Raw genomic sequence first — 17,660 nt, 5'->3', positions numbered from 1 at the left:
GAGTACAGGCTAAGCTCCTGTACAAAAGCAAACACTCCAGACAAACACAGCGGCTGAGATAAGAGAGGGCTGTTTCCTTCTTGGGGGACGTCTGTGTGTGCGGGCAGTGCTGCCTCGCAGGATGGCCAGTGAGGGCTTCTGTCTGTCGCTCTGCCATCCCCGGGCGCCGTCTCGGTCCTCGGGGTCAGTGCTGACCCACCAGCACGTGCGTGTGCACTGCCCCATCTCGGGAAGGTGAGCAGTGGAGGGCGGGCAGTTCCCCGCTAAGGGCCTGGCGTGGGATTGTGTGAGTCACTTTCGTGCTCATTCCAGGAACTTCGTCCCATGGCCACATCTGAGGCCAGAAATGCACCTCCAGTGGGCGACTATATCCTGCTAAAATCTGCAACTGGGGAAGCAGCACTGGTTCTGCAGGAGGAAGTGGATCATGGAAACTGGGGACAGTTAGCATTCTCTGCTGCCCCTTAACCTGTCATGGAAAGGTTGAAAATAAACAGATGGGCAGAGATCTCTTGGGAAAATGCAGAAGACAGCTGCAGAAGAAGTGGAGTGGCAGTTTTACTGTCAGTTAAAATGGAATTCCAGATGCAAATGGTTAAAAGAGGGCTGTTTATGTGGACAAGAGGTTCAAACTCCACTTCTCCCCACTAAGACTTAACAGCCATAAATTTTTATGTGCAAAACAGCAAAACAGCATACCCTTTGTATTCCTCAGGCAAAACCTGTTAGAAATAAAAAGTACTATCACCTTAGAGTGTTACTAACACCTCTCTCAAATTCACAGTTCAAACAGACAGAAAGTAGTAAGGATAAGAAGTGAGAATTGAATTGGCACAATTAATAAACTTAGAGTAAGTGCATGTTGTAACACTGTACCTGTCAGAATACTCTTTTCAAATCTCGGTAGAGTATTTATAAAAGTAGATGTAAAGATGTTTCTCCCCAGTTAATCTGTAAATCCAGTGTCATCACAGTTAAAAGTCCCAGTTGAATTTTTTCATGGAACTTAACAAGCTGGTTTTAAAGTACATTTAGAAGAGCATGTGGGGACTTCCCTGGTGGCGCAGTGGTCAAGAATCTGCCTGCCAACGCAGGGGCATGGGTTCGAGCCCTGGTCCAGGAAGATACCACATGATGCGGAGCAACTAAGCCCGTGAGCCACAACTACTGAGCCTGCGCTCTAGAGCCGCGAGCCACAACTGCTGAAGCCTGCATGCCTGGAGCCCATGCTCTGCAACAAGAGAAGCCACTGCAGTGAGAAGCCTGCGCACCACAATGAAGGGTAGCCCCTGCTCGCTGCAACTAGAGAAAGCCCGTGCGCAGCACAAAGACCCAACGCAGCCAAAAATAAAAATAAATTTATTTTAAAAAATAGAGCATGTATATGGAATAACCCTGCCAGGTTTTGGGGATGGGAGTGGGGAGTGATGTGGAGGGGACCTGCCCAGTCAGATACCAGAATGAGTAAACATTCAGGGGTCAAACCTGTGTCTGCCCACTGTTTGGGTAGTGAGAGTGAGATCCCTATTTCATACCATAGACAAAACTGAAAGGCAGGCATATGTGTATCTAAATGTAAAGTTTTTTAAAAAGTGCTATGAAGAAATACAGGAGAATATTGATATAATTTTGGTTTCCCTTAGCAAGCAAAATCTAGAAGCTGTGAAGAAGATTGACAGATTTCACTACATCACCTTTAGAGCTTCATATAACAAATGGCATTAAAGCAGAGTTAATGGGAAAGTGACGAACTGGAAAAAAACAGTTGTACCTATACCAGATGGAAGTTAGTACCCTTTCTAAATAAAGAGCTTCCCCAGCACTGCCAGCCAGTGAGGCTCGTGGCAGGAGGACAGGTTGCCGTCAGGCCTGGTCCAGACGCTGTTCCTGGACGTGGGGTGGGGTGAGGAGCCCTGTGTGCCCAAGGCCAGGTCAGGACCACCCACGCGACTCTCCCGGCTGAGACTCTGGCCTTTGTCTCCGCAGAAATCCGCCCTGATTGTGCAGGGACCCCGGGAGGTGAAGAAGCGGGAGCTGGTCTTCCTCCAGTTCCGCCTGAACCAGAGCAGCGAGGACTTCAGCGCCATCGATTACCTCCTCTTCTCCTCTTTCCAGGAGTTCCTGCAAAGGTGGCCTTTAGAGCTCAGGGCGGGCTTGCTCGACACTCCTTCTCTCATTCCGGCCGTGCTCATCCCTAGGCTGGGGCAGAGGGTGCAGGGAAGCAGGGCTGTGGATGAGCCACTGGCCTGGAGGAGGGCCTCTCCACGAGGTCAGGCGAGCCCGGTGTAGGGGGTTCCGAAACGCAGCGCTGGTTGAGTCCTGGAGGGAGGTTGGTGGGGCCCACCGCTCCTGGCTGGGGCTGCCGAGGACGGGGTTTTGTGAGCCCCCTGGAGGGCAGCTCCTGCCCTGGGCCTGGCTCCCCACGGTGTCCTGGAACTGGGTCCAGCCCTGCGTGAGGGCTCAGTGCCTGTTTGCCACGCGTTTCTAACAGGAGGATGAAATGTCCTGTTCGTGGGTGGTGCCACCTCGGGGGCCCAGAGTGCTCGTGTCGTGGGCCGTGGGAGCGCTTTCGGCACAGGCCTGAGCGGGGGTGACTCAGTCCCTCCAGGTCCTGCGTGGCCCTGGGGCTCCATTTCAAGGAAGCCGGGCGGCAGCTAGGGCAAAGAGGAGGCCGCTCCGCCAGCTGACGAGGCCGTGAGCTGCCACCGCCGTTCACACCCCAGCGCCCCAATCCTGCCCAGCTTGGAGCCCGGGGCCTCCTCCTCGGCACCTTCTGCCACCTAGAGTTCCCTCTCCCTTCCTGCTTGAAGCTGGCCGTGTCCCCTGCCTGCCCAGCCCCTTTCTGCTCCCCTTGTGTGGGTCCTCAGTACCGCCATGCGGTTGCCACCTGCCTGTGCGCGTTATGATCCTGCCACGTCTGCACCATCCTGAGTGGGTGTTGTGGTGTCCTGCCTGGCTGAGAGCTTCCTGGGGAAGCCTCTTCCCTTCTCTGGAGCTTCAGGGAGGCTGAGGGCCAATGAGGGCACCCCAGGGCTGCTGAAACCCAGATTTCTCTGAGGCGCTGGGGGCGCGTCTGCAGAATGCGGTGCCGGCTGCTCCGGGAGCAGATGCTGGGGTTGGGTGGGTGGGAGTGGGGAGGGCTTCTCCTGCCGGGAGTCTCAGCGACCGTGCTCGTGCCTTGAGGCAGCTGACAGCTCCCCCTCCATCTGGAAGCCAAAAAGCCGGCCTTTGAGGAAGGGGGCAGTGGGCAGTGGGAGCATCCTGGTAGTACCAGCAGAGAAACCAGCTTGACGTAGGGGCTGGAGTTTGAGCCTGGCCACGTTCGAATCCTGCCTGATTAACGTGGACCTTTCTTCTCTGCCCTCCAAGCCCAGACAGGGTAGGCTTCATGCAGGCCTGCGAGAGCGCCTATTCCGGCTGGAAGTTCTCGGGCGGCTTCCGCACCTGGGTCAAGATGTCCCTGGTGAAGACTGAGGAGGAGGACGGGCGGGAGGCGGTGGAGTTCCGGCAGGAGGTAGGTGGCGCTGGGCTCGCTTCGCATGGCCACTGACTCCACCCTTGAGTGCAGGGTGGAGGGAAGCTTCGCAGAGCGGGTGACCGGTGCACAGGGTCTTTGGGGTGAGGAGGCCTTCGCCAGGATGAGAGTGGAGCCGGTGCCCGGGAGTCTGCATGTTCTTCTGCAGGCAGGGCACACCCCAGGCCCTTTCCCTTTGTCGCTGCAGCCCTCACAGTGCACACGGCGGAGTGTTTTACAGAGTGGCGCCTCATGTGCCTCAATCTGATGCCTGTTTTTATTCTGCTCTACTCCCCCGCCGCGCTCTGAGACGCTGGCGGCTGCATAAAAAAGTTGACTATTGGCAGGGCAGAGACTGGGTATGGTAGCCTCTGGAGTGTGGGGTGCGTGGTGATCCATTGGGACACAGGAGGAAAATACTAGCTTTCTTTTTGTATTAATTTTTTAAAATTAATTATTTTTGGCTGCATCGGGTCTTCGTTGCTGGGTGCAGGTTTTCTCTAGTTGTTGCGAGCGGGGGCTACTCTTCGTTGCGGTGCGCGGGCTTCTCATTGCGGTGGCTTCTCTTGTTGCGGAGCACGGGCTCTAGGCGCGCAGGCTTCAGTAGTTGAGGCATGCAGGCTTCAGTAGTTGTGGCTGGAGGGCTCTAGAGCACGGGCTCAGTAGTTGTGGCGCACGGGCTTAGTTGCTTTGCGGCATGTGGGATCATCCTGGACCAGGGCTCGAACCTGTGTCCCCTGAGTTGGCAGGCGGATTCTTAACCACTGCGCCACCAGGGAAGCCCCTCTTTTTTGTATTAATTTTTAAAACCTCATCCTTTCTCTATTTTTGAATGTTTAAAATGCATGTAACATTAGAACGATAATAGTGATGTTATGTCCTTTCTAAGAAAGTTATAAATATGTTGGCACGTGCTCAGAATTCTTTACTAATGGGAAGCCTGATCAAAAAGCTTTCAGCCCCCTGACCTGGGGCCAGGAGATAGGCCGTGATCCTGGGGGCAGCTGGAGAGGATGTTGGAAGACAGCGTGGCACCGGGGGTGGAGGGATGGAGGGACGGGACATTTTGGTTGCCTCAGCAGGGCTGGTAGGCAGTCACCACCCAAAGCAGGGCCGCACCCCTGCCTGTGGGGCTTCCACCTCTGCAGGGGTGCTGCCATCTTGCCAGCATTCCTGCCCAGGGCCCGGCCATCCCGCGTGTCGGTGGCTGGGTGCCTGCAGAGGCAGCGAGGAGACGGCTCTGTTCTCGCATCCCCTCCTCCTCCTTGGAGGTTTTCCATTTGGGCTGGACTCCGAGGGGCAGCTTTAGGAAAGGGCTGGCTTGGAGAGGGACCCACTCCAACCGACAGGGTGGATGGAAGCCGGGCTCTCGTCCGGGTCTGCCCCTCCCCACGCCGCGCTCCTAGGACGATTCCAGATTGGAGGCCTTTGGGAACAGCTTGAAGCCATTTTTCTTCAGAGGGACAGGGCTTTTTTCCTGCCTTGGGCAACGACCCTCTGGCAGTAGGTCCTTATTCGTATTTTGTAAGATAACTGTCATCTCCCGGACTTTTACGCCACACTTTTCTCCAAGAACTCCAAGTTCTTTCTCATCCGGCCCCCAAATCAGCGGAGAAAGGGAGACTCAGTGTGTTCACCTTACAGTTAGGTCTCCCCAGGCTACCCCGGCTCTCCTGGTAGCTCTAGCTGTGATCTGAAACCGGCGGGCCAGACCCCTGTGAGCCTGTGCACTGTAGAATGTTTGTGTGCCTCTCAGCATCATCTGCATTGGAAGTCTTTGGTGGGGGATGTGAACTCTTTTGAAAAAAAATTTTTAATGTTTTTCTATCATGTTTTAAAGTTTAAAATGCTTTTCCTGTGTGTTGTTTCATGAGAGCCTCTCTACAACTCAGTAGACAAAAAATGTCCCCCAAATGGCATTTTGTCCCCCCATTTTATGAGAGCAAAGCAGAGGCTCAGACCAGAGGATGGCCCAGCCAGACTCTGGAACCCGTCTGCTCTCCATTTCACCTCACAGCCCCTGTAGAAGCTGTAAGCAGGCCTCACCAAGCATGCCTGCTCACCGTGTGTTTCCAGGGAGTGCTCAGCTGGGCAGAACTGCGAGGCTGTACTTGGTCCCTGCAGACTGGAAGGGTTGAAATACTCAGCTCTTCAGGTCAAGTATTTTGACATTTGGAATTTTTATGGCTTTTAGTTGTGAGTCTTACACAGTACTTTGAAAATGGTTTAATCAGGTACAGATACCTAGCAACAGATTTCAGTGACAATCCAAAACACCTATTGTGCACCCCAGATCCTGTCCGTTTCCTCAAAGAATGATGGAAACCAGCGTAAAGCCTTGGCTCTGGGACCGGTCTCGGGATATCGTGTAGAGGAGGGTTTTGGCTCTCTCCCTCCAAAAGATGGTGCGAGGAGAGCCGAGGTCTCAGCTCCGCTAACTGCCCTCTCCTTCCCTGTGGCCCTGGCCAGGAAGGGACGCAGAAGCGGTGTAACACTGTTTTCTCTCCTCTCTACCTAGACCAGCGTGGTTAACTACATTGACCAGAGGCCAGCGGCCGAAAAAAGTGCTCAGTTGTTTTTTGTGGTCTTTGAATGGAAAGATCCTTTCATCCAGAAAGTCCAAGATGTGAGTATCATCTCCGATCTTGAGAGGGGACTTCCCACCCCAAGGCATGTTGGTGCATCCTTGCAGGCCGTCCTCATCTTCTGTCACAGCGCAGATTTCTGTGTCTTTTGTATTTATGACATTCATTTTCTGTATCATTTGTGTTTAATTGATCTCATCTTTAACCCTGGACTCGTCGCTGTGAATGTGAGGGCTTCGTCTTTGTTCACCGTTTATCTGGTGTCCAGCGTGGTGCTTAGTCCAGCGTAGCCACTGGGTAGTGATAGTGAATGAACTAAGTAGAAAGCATTAAGCTAATAATCTAGATTACTGCTGTTGGAAGCCGTTCTCCTTTATTGGTTCTCTGTAGGATGAGAGTCATTTTTTATTTGTCGTAAATCAGAGCAGAAAGGTACTAATCAGAACTTAAGAGAGCATCAGTTGATGCCAGGTCCCAGACTCACCGTCTCAGAAGGGGAGGGGTGATGGGACGGCTTTGCCAAAAGAACATTCATGAGACGCCACTTACCAGAGCCAGTCCCAGATCTGATACTGTTTGTTGTGTAGATCATCACAGTATGTCCTGATGTGCTCGTGGGTTGGGGGAAGACATTTCAAACCTGAGGCTCAAACAGGCAGGGTCTCTGTGATGTGGATGTGCCCCATGATCCCATCACCGCTGTTAGTCATGGCCTGGCTGGGCCGTGTACACGTAGGCATGTGCAGACTCCCTGAATCAAGACTCCACGTGGAAGAGTGAGCGCCTTCAGCTCCACACGTAAAATGTGTGATCCAACGTTTTTTAACCTACTGTGTTCAGTATGAAGTCCTATTATGGACCAAGTAAAGCCCCGAGCTCGAGGCCGACTGACTTGCATCGTCCCTCAGCTTCACAACTGTCCTAAATGGTGGTGGTGGTCGGTGGTGGTGGTGTAACTTTCATAAGTGAGCCTGAGGTCACCCTGCTGAACTGGGTCTTAAAGAAGTGCTGTGTGTTTATCAAGCGGGGAACTCAGACAAGCCATGACCTCGGCCTGAAGGAGTTGCACAGTCAGTGAGAAAACAATCTGGGCTGTAAAGGACGTAATTCCAGACAGTAAGGACCTCCCAGAGGGGTTTGTGGGATAAATCTCTCTGCTCAAGTCAAGAGGGTTTTGGCTTAGTGGTCAGAGGAAGCTGTGAGGGGCCTGGAAGGATTAGTAACTCAAGGTGGGAGGAAAGCGTCCCGGGCAGGGCAAATTGGAGGGGCCCATCTGCAGGCAGGAGTCCATGAGGTGAGTGGAGGACAGGCAGTCGCTGGACTGGATGGGAGGGGAGGTGAGAGTCACTGTGAGATGGGAAGCAAACAGGAACTGACTGTACAGATGGGGTGTATAGTTGGGAGGAGATCTGTCTCAAAGCAGGGTCAGTCACATTGTGGGTTAAGCCAGAAATTTAAAGCTCAGGACTGAGTACCTTGTTTGTGCAGAGCTTTTTGAAAAAAATGTTTTTTCTTTCAGGATCAATTTATTATAGGGAGGGATTAGTATTTTTCTCCTCAAACTGAGCTATGGACAAAGTATGGAGTTATGGCAGTTTTAGAAACCAGTTGTTTTTCTTGTTGCCTCAATAATTGGAGGGGCTCTTTGACAATAACACTGAAAATCAAAAATGGAAGCCAACAGAGAAACTTGTGTTTGTTTCTGTTTTGCAGATAATCACCGCCAATCCTTGGAACACAATCGCTCTTCTCTGTGGGGCCTTCTTGGCATTATTTAAAGCTGCAGAATTTGCCAAACTGAGTGTGAAGTGGATGATCAAAATTAGGAAGAGGTACCTTAAAAAAAGAGGTCAGGTAATGAACCACATAAGCTGAAGTCGCTTGCGTTGTTTGAAGGACAGCCCGAGTTCATGGAAGTTCTCATCACTTCTGCTTTGGTAAACCTAGCTGCCAGCAATCCTGTCCTCACTTGAAGAAACGAGCCTTGCTGGGGGCCTGCCTGTCACACTGCAGCTTCTAACTGGTCCTCAGAGAGACTGTCTAGAGCCCAATGGAACAGATCCAGTGGATGACCTTAACTGTTATTTAAGTATTTAAATTATTAATGAACATTTTTTGACATATGACATGAATAGGGTGTGTGGAGGATGGAATTAGATATAATCCAGTTTCCTGAAGGTTTTTGGAAGCTGCCTTCCTTCTCGGTTTGGTGTATAGTTAAGGTCTAACAGGATGATTAAGGCTCTGACCTTAGGTTTTTTTCTTGAGATTTTTTTAAATGGACAGGAGAGTGTGATTTTCTTCTCCCCCACCAGTGACTTCTTTCGGTGTGGAGGTCATGCTGTGGAACCGGTGTACCGTGTGTGAGGAATGCAAAACCCCTCACGTCTCTGGTGCCATCTGCCAGCCCCTGACACGCTCTCTTGTTTAATATTAAATGAGACTTTTTTTTAAAGCTACTAGAAAAACTAGTAATTAGATCTCTTGTGGACTGACTAGCCACCTACCTGTCTGGCTAGAATGTTGGTTGATGCAGGTGTGAGTTCGGACTGATTAACATACAAAAACACTAGGACATGTGTACATAGTAGGTGCCTACTCAGTGTATTTTGATGATTTCATTAATAGGTGAATAAAAGTTAGGTTAATACAAAAGGAATCAGTGTGCCAGTATGCATATCTGCTAAATCAATAGGCACCAGTACGCTTTCATTCCGTGACCTCCAAATAAGAGGGAGCGTGAGACTGGACTTCCACGATGGACGGGTCTGGACTCCCGAGGTACATCATGACCACGTCCAGGGAAGGGCAAGGTGGGCAGGCGATAGATGGCAGGTGGTCAGAAAGTGACAATAAAGCCCCATGAATAAGCTGTGTTAGCTCTTCCTGTCCTACAAACCCCCCACCCATCTGAGGAAGGGGCCCTCAGGATGACCCTCAGAGCTTTCAGCCCAGCCTGTGACAGAGATGAGTAACCTCTGGGTATTTTTCACACGGTAGCCATTGGCTGATTTAAGGTTATGAAGATTATTTCCAGAGTTTTAAATTATTTACATGCCCTTTGCCTCCAAAGAGGACTTGGCAGCATTTCTTCAATTTTGTAACCCGGTTTTAGATAATTCAAAGAGAACAACTCAAGTGTATGAGTGGGGCAATTTTAATCTCGTATCTAGTTAGCAGCAAGAAACTGTGGTTTTTGGTTGAATTATTAAAAGTGAACTTGTGTAAGGAAATATTCCCTGCTATTTTTCTATGGCACAGAAGCAGGTACAAACCTTAGCCTAGGTCCTGTCTCTATAAAATCTTATTGTAAGGCAAATGCAAAGCCAGGCATTAAAGCTTACGTTAGCAGCACTGAAAAACAGGTATGTGTATTTTTAAATTCTCTCTAAAGATGACACACCACTTTAATATTAAATAGCTAACAAAATTTGCTCCAATGAACATATTAAAACTGTACTTCCTGTACTGTAGAAAGTTGAGAGACCTCTTGAACGTGCTTTCAAGTAAGCGGCTAATTAATTAGGAAGTGGGCATTTCTAGCTCTCTCTTCCACAACAGCTGTTAGCTGCAGCCTGCCAGAATCTACTCTGAATGTATGCCTAGACCGTCCACAAAATAGACATTTAGACCCAACCGTCTCTTCTGGGGAGGCTGGGGCTTGCCTTTTGCTGTGTTCTGTAGCAGGGTCACCCTTTCCTCCTCCGTGTGCTGCCCCCTCGTTGTCAGTGATCCCGGCCGGCCTTAGGTGAGTGTACAGCATCTGACAAGAGCACTGGGCCTGGACGGCTGAGGTGGCGGCCATTTGAGAGCATCGTAAGATAGGAGCCACGTCCCGAAAGGAAGAGGAGTTTCTCCTGGTCTCACGGCGAGCAGAACGAGGTGCTTTCACGGTGACCTAGGAATAGTGTGCTAGAGTTGTTTTTCGTGGATGTGAAAGAGTAGAAGCAGACACCAGTAGTTGAAAACTTTGTAACGATCGCCCTGCCCCCATAAAAAACACTGCTGTTATTACTTATTATAGATTTTGAGATTTATCCTCCTAGGTCTAGTTCATTTTATTATTTTATTTTGGCCGCAGCATGTGGATCTTAGTTCCCTCACCAGGGATCGAACCCGGGCCCTTGGCAGTGAAAGCATGGAGTCCTAACCACTGGACCACCAGGGAAATCCCATGGGTCTATTTCCATTAAAACTATGTACATATGTACACACATTTAAGGTAAGTTAAACCCATCCTCCAAACATAAAGGGAGATGAAGGAAGATGGAAGGATATCCTAGAACTTAGAATTTTATGTGAAAATTCTATACAACAGATATACTTTGGTAAATGGCTAGAACACTCGACTCTGGCACACAGTCTTCCTAGTCTTTAACTGGTGTACAACCTGCAATTTGCCTTAAAATTTTCTCTATATACACGTATGTATGTACGTACGTACGTATGTATATATGTATGAATGAAGGGGGGCAGGCTTCTTCTGAGCACCTAACCTTAGTGCTGAAAAAAAGCAAAGTCGACGTAAGGCAAAATACAAACATAGATTTATTAAATGCTGCTCAATCCCCCAATAAAGATCTTCCATTACAAAACAGTTTTCCACACAACTGCAAGTTAAGAGATTGGAATGGTACTCTGATAACAAAATGTGAGAAAATACTTGACCAAGTAGAAACATATACGACTTCTCTATAGTCAGCTTTTTCAGAACCCTACAGAGGAAGCCTACTGCATTTCCTTTACACAAAGCCAGGCAGTGACAATGAGCGCTCTGCATCACCACACCGTGGGACTCAAAGCCTCCATCCCTGCATCAGGAGGTACTGGAGAAGGGCAGGTTGTGAGGACTGGAAAGGCCCTGCCTTCAGCCTTTGGGAGGAAGAGGAGGAATGAACTGAGAGGCAGGCTGTGTTCACGGCACTGCCCCCACTAATCTGTGCTCAGCGCTCTGGGGAGCTGCAGATGAAGGGGGATGTCCATAAGGATCGATCTGAAGAATTTGGTTTACATTCCCAGCTTCTTTTATGTATAATTTGTGCTTTAGAAAGCCTGGAAATTTAAGGTTTTGCTCAAATTCCAGAGTACAGTAATATCTCTCTGTGAAGGAAGGCTTAGGGGCAAGTAATTCCCTCCGTCATATTTCTGGGAGAGATGAAGGGAAGGATAAGAAGTACACCTTAGTTTTACTTTAGGAAAGTCTTTGTCCTGGGATGTAACTAAGGTCTGCAGCAATGTGAAAGCACGTTATCAAAGGGAAAAATACACAGAGCAGACTCTACTGTATCTATGTGCAACACAACCCAGACAGAATTCAAGTCATGATTCTTACCACTCCCGTAATGATTTCACTCATATCACAGATGATAAAGCTCATTCATTTCTGTGAAACTTCAGAAGAGGGACACAAATCAATGATTAGACGAAGGTGACAATATACTATGGCCATGATATAGCACAGAGCTATGTTGAGTCCATATATTTTTTTTCATTTACAGTTGCCAGAAAAAAAATTGGCCTTTTAATTATACTGATGAGGTTTCATAATTTTTACATATTTCAGAAAAGTGTACAAAACCACCTATCCAACGGAGGTGGAAGGCTTTTTTCATTCATCAGTTGTATTGCTGAGAATACTGTGCATGTTGTAAGCACTGTTCTGCTTTTCTAGAGCTTTCTTCAGCTTTAGCTCCTCCAATTTTTTCCATAATTCTTCACGTTCCAATTCCTTCTTTTTCTCCCTGTAAATCAAGACTTTTGCAGTTAGAAACTTTTATTTCAGAGCTTGAAGAAACATGCTGTTTGGCAGTTGGCTGGAGAACAGACTGTTCACTCACATTTCACTTAAATCCCTCTACTAAAGCATTTGAGACTGTATATTACCTAGAGCACCGCGTTACTCATCTTCATCTCCTGAGAGTAATACCACATCCGTGTGGCTCCTGTACCGACTGAAAGCTATTGTTCGCCTTCCCTCCCTGCATTTTATCACCACCACCACCACGACTGTGGCATCTGTGCTTTATGGTTGGCAGAGTACTTAGTCACCCCCTGCAGTAAACCCCTTGCAGTGGGGTCTTGCCGACAGACTGAAGGGCTGGCCACGAGTCAGCCTGGAGCCGTTTCCAGGTGGAAGCCATATCCTTTTGGCTCCACGTCGCTAGCTGCCAACCAGTCTGTGTCTTACTATGTCTTGTCTCCTGCATGTCAGAAGGAGACTTTAAAGTTTGAATAACCTCTCTAAAAAAGCAAAACTCAAAATATGCTGCTTCAACTACTTAATTTCAGTTCTAAAGAGAACATTTCTGAATAACTTGGACCAAACTATTCTGAAGGGCTGTATGAACATGTGAAAAAACCATGGGCTTACCGTTCTGCAGTTACATATGTTTTAAGGGGACAAAAGTGCTGATTTACGCAGCCAGTAAGATATAATGATCGCTCTTAGTTATGTGAAATATGCATTTTTCAAGTATAAGTTTCATATGATCCTAGTCATTTTTCCTTCTTCACATTGCTTCCTGGGACTCAAACTATGTACCTAATTTCTATTCCTGCCTGAAAGGTGCTATTTAAAAGAAATAATGCATTGAGTTAGTTACTGATGGACTAGGATGGCCTTGAAGAAGAGAGATCCTTTCTCTACTTGCCACCAGAAAACCAGGACTAGGAACTTACAGTCAAAATAGATCAGCTTTTCCAAACAGAATAGTTAATACACTTATTAGAAATAAATAGGCTCAGGTACAGCAGTTATTGAAACTGAAATAAATATATGAGAAGGAAGTGATTTTTAGATTATTTTGTAGTAATTTATGAAATTTTCAGAAAGAGGTAATCACTAAGCCAAGTTCCTAAATGCTAATGTGTGTGACCATTTATTCACTAAAATATATATTGCAAGGAACAAAGTATCAGTAATAGTACTCAGCCACAGACATATCCTTATGTGAGTCTCCCCTTCCCCAAAGGGAACTATACTGACTTTAAAATACCACTCTGTTAAAATGTGAAGCTTAAAAACTATCAAGTTATTGTGCAGGGAACAGATGAAGAATAAGCTCACTATGGACGCCCATGTGGACAAAAGCAATTCTCCTAAATGTGAAAATAATTATGTAAAATAGTATTTAAAATCCAGCATAAGTTGTATTTCACAATGCAGATGTTATCATACTGATAAAGTCTAAGGCTCAGAATGAGATAAACAGAATTTATGATCCACATTAAAATCATAATCTAACCATTAGGAGTTTACCTGGAAATGACTTTAAAGTACTTATTAGAGACATTCAAATTGAAATGCTAAATGTAAATGGCTTTTTTCTTTTTTGAATTTTATTTTATACAGCAGGTTCTTATTAATTATCTATTTTATACGTGTTAGTGTATATATGTCAATCCCAATCTCTCAATTCATCCTACTGCAGCAATTGGCTTCTTAAACATAATTTTAACTTAGAATACCTTATTGGACTCAATCACATTCAACTAATCTAAAATGTACAGATAAGTCTATAAATAAAAATGTCAAATACCTTTGTCTTTCAGCTTTGTATGAACTAGTAAGATCATCGAAAAGCTTGCCGTTCATCTCCATGAGGGTTTTCAGCACATTGTACACCAGTGCTACAATGGTCCTAAAATGAAAACAAGCCAGTGCTGGGTTACTGATGCTGCTAACAGATGGGAAATGTAACACTATCATCTCTGAAATGGGTTGGATGCTAGCTGACTCAGTCAATCCATTTTAGAGCTGACAAACTGAAGTTCAAGAAGTTTAGTAATTTGCTCAAGGTCACACAGCCAGTGGTAGTAGAGATGGTACAGTCCTTCCCACTGTATCATGCTTAGATTAAACCCTAAAAATGTTATGGTCAGCTTCCTGTCTGCTCTAGAGTCTACTATCACAAACCCTGAGTAACAGCATTAAAAGAAATTTGAAAAAGATCCAATTACCGTAACTTGTAAGAAGAAAAGTAAAACACAGGATAAGGGTGTTACAGAATTTAGAATGTATGCAATCTCAACATCACTGATGTGACCTTGAGCACTGAAGCTTCCCCCTGGGCTAGGCCAGCTATGGAGGTGAGACTGGATACTGGCAGCACACAGTCGCCTGTGCATCCTCTGCAGATGTTGGGTTGGTCTCCCCAACAGGGTTTAACCACACACTAGTACAGAATGTCACACCAGACAGTCCCTAGATTTGCAATTCTAAGTTGAAATTAAGAACATACAGGAGTTCAGGGTTTCTGAGCAAGAGCCACCCATTCTCCTTGCTTGGCCCTGCAATAAACCTTTCTCTGCTCAAAAAAAAAAAAAAAACAACAAAAAAACCAAACAACAAAAAAACCCAGAACATACAGACACACATACAACTTCATAAAACACAGTGCAGAACAGAATAAAACTATGTGACGTTAACCTTGGGATCAATTCCAAATCTGTACAGGTTTCATAAGTATGAGTTATGAGATCAAATGACAAAGGGGTCAAAAAAACAAAAACACAAAAATAACACAATCAACATAAAAGACACTTACGGATTCCAGTGTTCTTTGGAGATTTTGTACAAACTGCCAAACATAATTGGCAGAATTTTATCAATATTCTCCTCAATCAAACTAAGAATATATTCATTGTTCCAGAAGTACAGCGCCCTTTCTGCAACCTAAAAAAAGACATTTAGAAATGTCAAAACTAAAAGAGAAAAGAAGTAATAGTATAAAATAAAAACGGCTTCACTGAAAACATCATACCTGAAAATGAGAACTGGATACACACTTGGATATCTGCTTAAAAAGGGGCTCTTCAATTTTTTTGAATTGTGTTGGTTCAATGACATCTAAGATTTCTTCAATTTCTCCTAAAAACATCACCTAGGTTAAAAAAATTTTCTTTTAAGAAACATGACAAATTACATGATGTTAATATAGAAAACACAAATGAGAAGGTTAACCTACAAATTAAACAGTGGATGAAAAAACTCTTGACAGTATACGCAATTTACTATGATGTACAGATATTCTACCAAGTCTCTCTCATCCCCACAGAACATCTCCCCCTTGGTAGCAGTGATGATACACCCAGCCCAAAGAAGCATGGTTTAGAGCCCTGAGATTGAGAAGTTCTAATAAAATGCACTGTTTTTGTTGAATGAAATGCACCTCTTTCTGACTGCATGTTTTTGGCCAAAATTTCAACAATCCTCTGATCACCTGCAAAAAAGGGAAAAGTTTATTTAGCATGAATTAAGCAAAGAAGCTGGTTAATCTCAGGAAATTTTAAATAATTGTGATAATATCAATATTCATTCTGAAGGAGAACAACAGTATTCAATAACTATGTATATCCCCTTACTCTGCTCAGCTTTAGACTTCTACCAATTCAACAGATACTTATTGAGTGCCTTTGTACCAGATACTGTTCTAGGTGCCAGGGACACACTGATGAATAAGACAGAAGGAGGTCCCTGATTTTCATGAAGCAGGAAGACCAACATAAGTTAGCAATTAAACTTATAAATAAAATAATTTTAATAGTAGTTAAGTGCTACTTTCTACTAAGAAGATAAAGTATGAGATAATGACTTGGTGGGGTGAGGAAGGGAGGTTATTTTAAGGAGAAATTAAGGAACAGATAATTCCTGTTATTTAAACCATTATGAAGCACCCAAAAAAGCCAGAAAGCTTCCCAATTTATTTCATGGCTGGCACAGTCTTGATAACCCAAATACAACAAAACAAGTGATTGTGAATTTAAGTAAACATAGTTGCAAAAATCTGTATTAAACCAAATATAACAGTATATTAACAGAATGCTGCTACCTACCCAATAACTTATTCCAGAAATTCCAGGATGGTTCAACTCATTATAGTTATAGGTTAAAAGGGGGAAAAAAAAACTGTATGATCATCTCAAAAGATTCTGAACAGTTATTTGATTTTTTGATTGATTATATATTCTGATAACAATTTAGTAAGCTAGAACTAAGAATTTATCAGAAACCATCAGCAATCAACTTATATAATGGTCTCTTGGAAATTGGCAGTAAAACCATTTGGGCCTGGTGCTTTTGTGGAAATAAATCTCTGACAGCCTTTTAAGTAAATTTAGTTATTGGTCTTGTCTAGTAATGAACACTCATCCAAATTAAAACTGGGGAAGAACACTGTTCTGGAGCCAATCCAGTAAGATAAGAATCTGATGAATAATGTTGAAAAGGGATATCAGAATTATACTTATTTGTCTAAGTGTATGATAATTATATACCGCTTAAATATTAAAAGATGAAAAATTACTAGAATGAGTAGGAAAATTCAATATGTGGTCAGATAAAAGATAAGTACGTAAAAATCAATACCTTTTAAAACAAAGTATCAGTTGCAATAATCAGAGAAAAATAATTAGAACAATAAGGTAGCATGGAAACTGACAGAGAAGATATATGACACAGAGGAATATCTAGACAGACTCAAGTATATATGAGGTTTTAATATATGACAAAGGCGGCATTTCAGTTCCTGGGAAACAGCTGAATTAGTCAATTAATTGGTGGTACTTGAACTGGTGGCTCACCAGTTAGGAAAAAAATGTAGCTCCTTTGGTAGGCAGACTCCTGAAATGATCTCCTATGATCCTTACTTCCTGAATTCACACTCTTGTGTAGTAGAGCCCTTCCTTGAAGTGTGGACTGGCCTCTAACTGACTTGCCTCTAACCAACAGAATGTGGCAAAAGGGACAGAATGTCACTTCCATGAGAAATTTACAAAAGATTGTGACTTCCATCTTATGAGCAGACTCTCTAGGGGCCTTCTTGTCTTGCAAGCTTTGATAAAGCAAGCTGCTATGTTGGAAAGGCCCAAGTACCAAGGAATTGAGGGTGGCTGCTGGCCAACAGCATCTGAGAACCAAATGCTAACAACAGTCACGTGAACTCAGAAGCAGATCCTTCCTCATCTGAGACTTTATATGCAACCCTATACCTGGCCAACACCTTGACTGCAGCCTTGTGAGAAACCCTGAGGCAGAGGACACAGCTAAGTCATGCCTGGATTCCTGATTCACAGAAACTGTGCAATAATAAATGTTTGTTGTTTTAAGCCACGAAATTTTGTGATAATTTGTTATGCAGCAATAGAAAACTAAAACAATTCCTTACCCGTGTCACACAAAAATTTCAATTTCAAATGGTGGAGTGGGTTGAATGGTGGCCCCCAGATATGTTCATGTCCTAATCTCTGAAATCTATGAATGTGACTTATTTGGAAAATGGGTCTGTACAGATATAATTAAGGATCCCAAGATGAAAGCATCCTGGGTGGGCCCTAAATCCAATGACAAGTATCCTTGTAAGAGATAACACAGAGGAGAGACCGAAGAAGAGGCAGCAATGTGATATTGGAGCGATGCAGCCACAAGCCAAGAACACCTGGAGACACCAGAAACTGGAAGAGGCAAGGAACGGAATCTCCCCTAGAGCATCTGGAGGGAGTGCAGCCCTGCCGACACCTTGATTTTGGACTTCTGGCCTTCAGAACTGTGAGAGAATAAATTT

The 17,660-nt window shown here is 45.3% G+C and overlaps 2 protein-coding genes across 3 annotated transcripts in view; one reads left to right on the top strand and one right to left on the bottom strand.

Annotated features, from left to right (window-relative positions):
• The window catches only part of PACC1 (proton activated chloride channel 1), a 42,461-nt gene extending 31,932 nt beyond the window's left edge, over window positions 1-10,529 (top strand). The window contains exons 5-8 of the mRNA XM_079903061.1: window positions 1,987-2,129; window positions 3,370-3,514; window positions 6,033-6,140; window positions 7,813-10,529. Of these exons, the coding sequence (XP_079759187.1) occupies window positions 1,987-2,129; window positions 3,370-3,514; window positions 6,033-6,140; window positions 7,813-7,974 (558 nt within the window). The 3' untranslated portion in view covers window positions 7,975-10,529. The remainder of the gene's footprint in view (window positions 1-1,986; window positions 2,130-3,369; window positions 3,515-6,032; window positions 6,141-7,812) is intronic.
• Window positions 10,530-10,624: 95 nt separating this feature from the next.
• The window catches only part of PPP2R5A (protein phosphatase 2 regulatory subunit B'alpha), a 91,870-nt gene continuing 84,834 nt past the window's right edge, over window positions 10,625-17,660 (bottom strand). Inside the window, exons 9-14 of one of the 2 annotated variants that reach the window (XM_079903047.1) lie at window positions 15,934-15,969; window positions 15,270-15,320; window positions 14,862-14,981; window positions 14,646-14,773; window positions 13,638-13,739; window positions 10,625-11,840 (exon numbers count right to left, since the gene is read on the bottom strand). In XM_079903047.1, the coding sequence (XP_079759173.1) occupies window positions 11,708-11,840; window positions 13,638-13,739; window positions 14,646-14,773; window positions 14,862-14,981; window positions 15,270-15,320; window positions 15,934-15,969 (570 nt within the window). In that variant the 3' untranslated portion in view covers window positions 10,625-11,707. The remainder of the gene's footprint in view (window positions 11,841-13,637; window positions 13,740-14,645; window positions 14,774-14,861; window positions 14,982-15,269; window positions 15,321-15,933; window positions 15,970-17,660) is intronic. The other variant, XM_079903048.1, reaches the window with a different exon arrangement.

The sequence above is a fragment of the Stenella coeruleoalba genome, assembly GCF_951394435.1.
Source record: "Stenella coeruleoalba genome assembly, chromosome: 1".
NCBI classification, from domain to species: Eukaryota; Metazoa; Chordata; class Mammalia; order Artiodactyla; family Delphinidae; genus Stenella; species Stenella coeruleoalba.
This window is presented reverse-complemented; position numbering and strand designations above follow the sequence as displayed.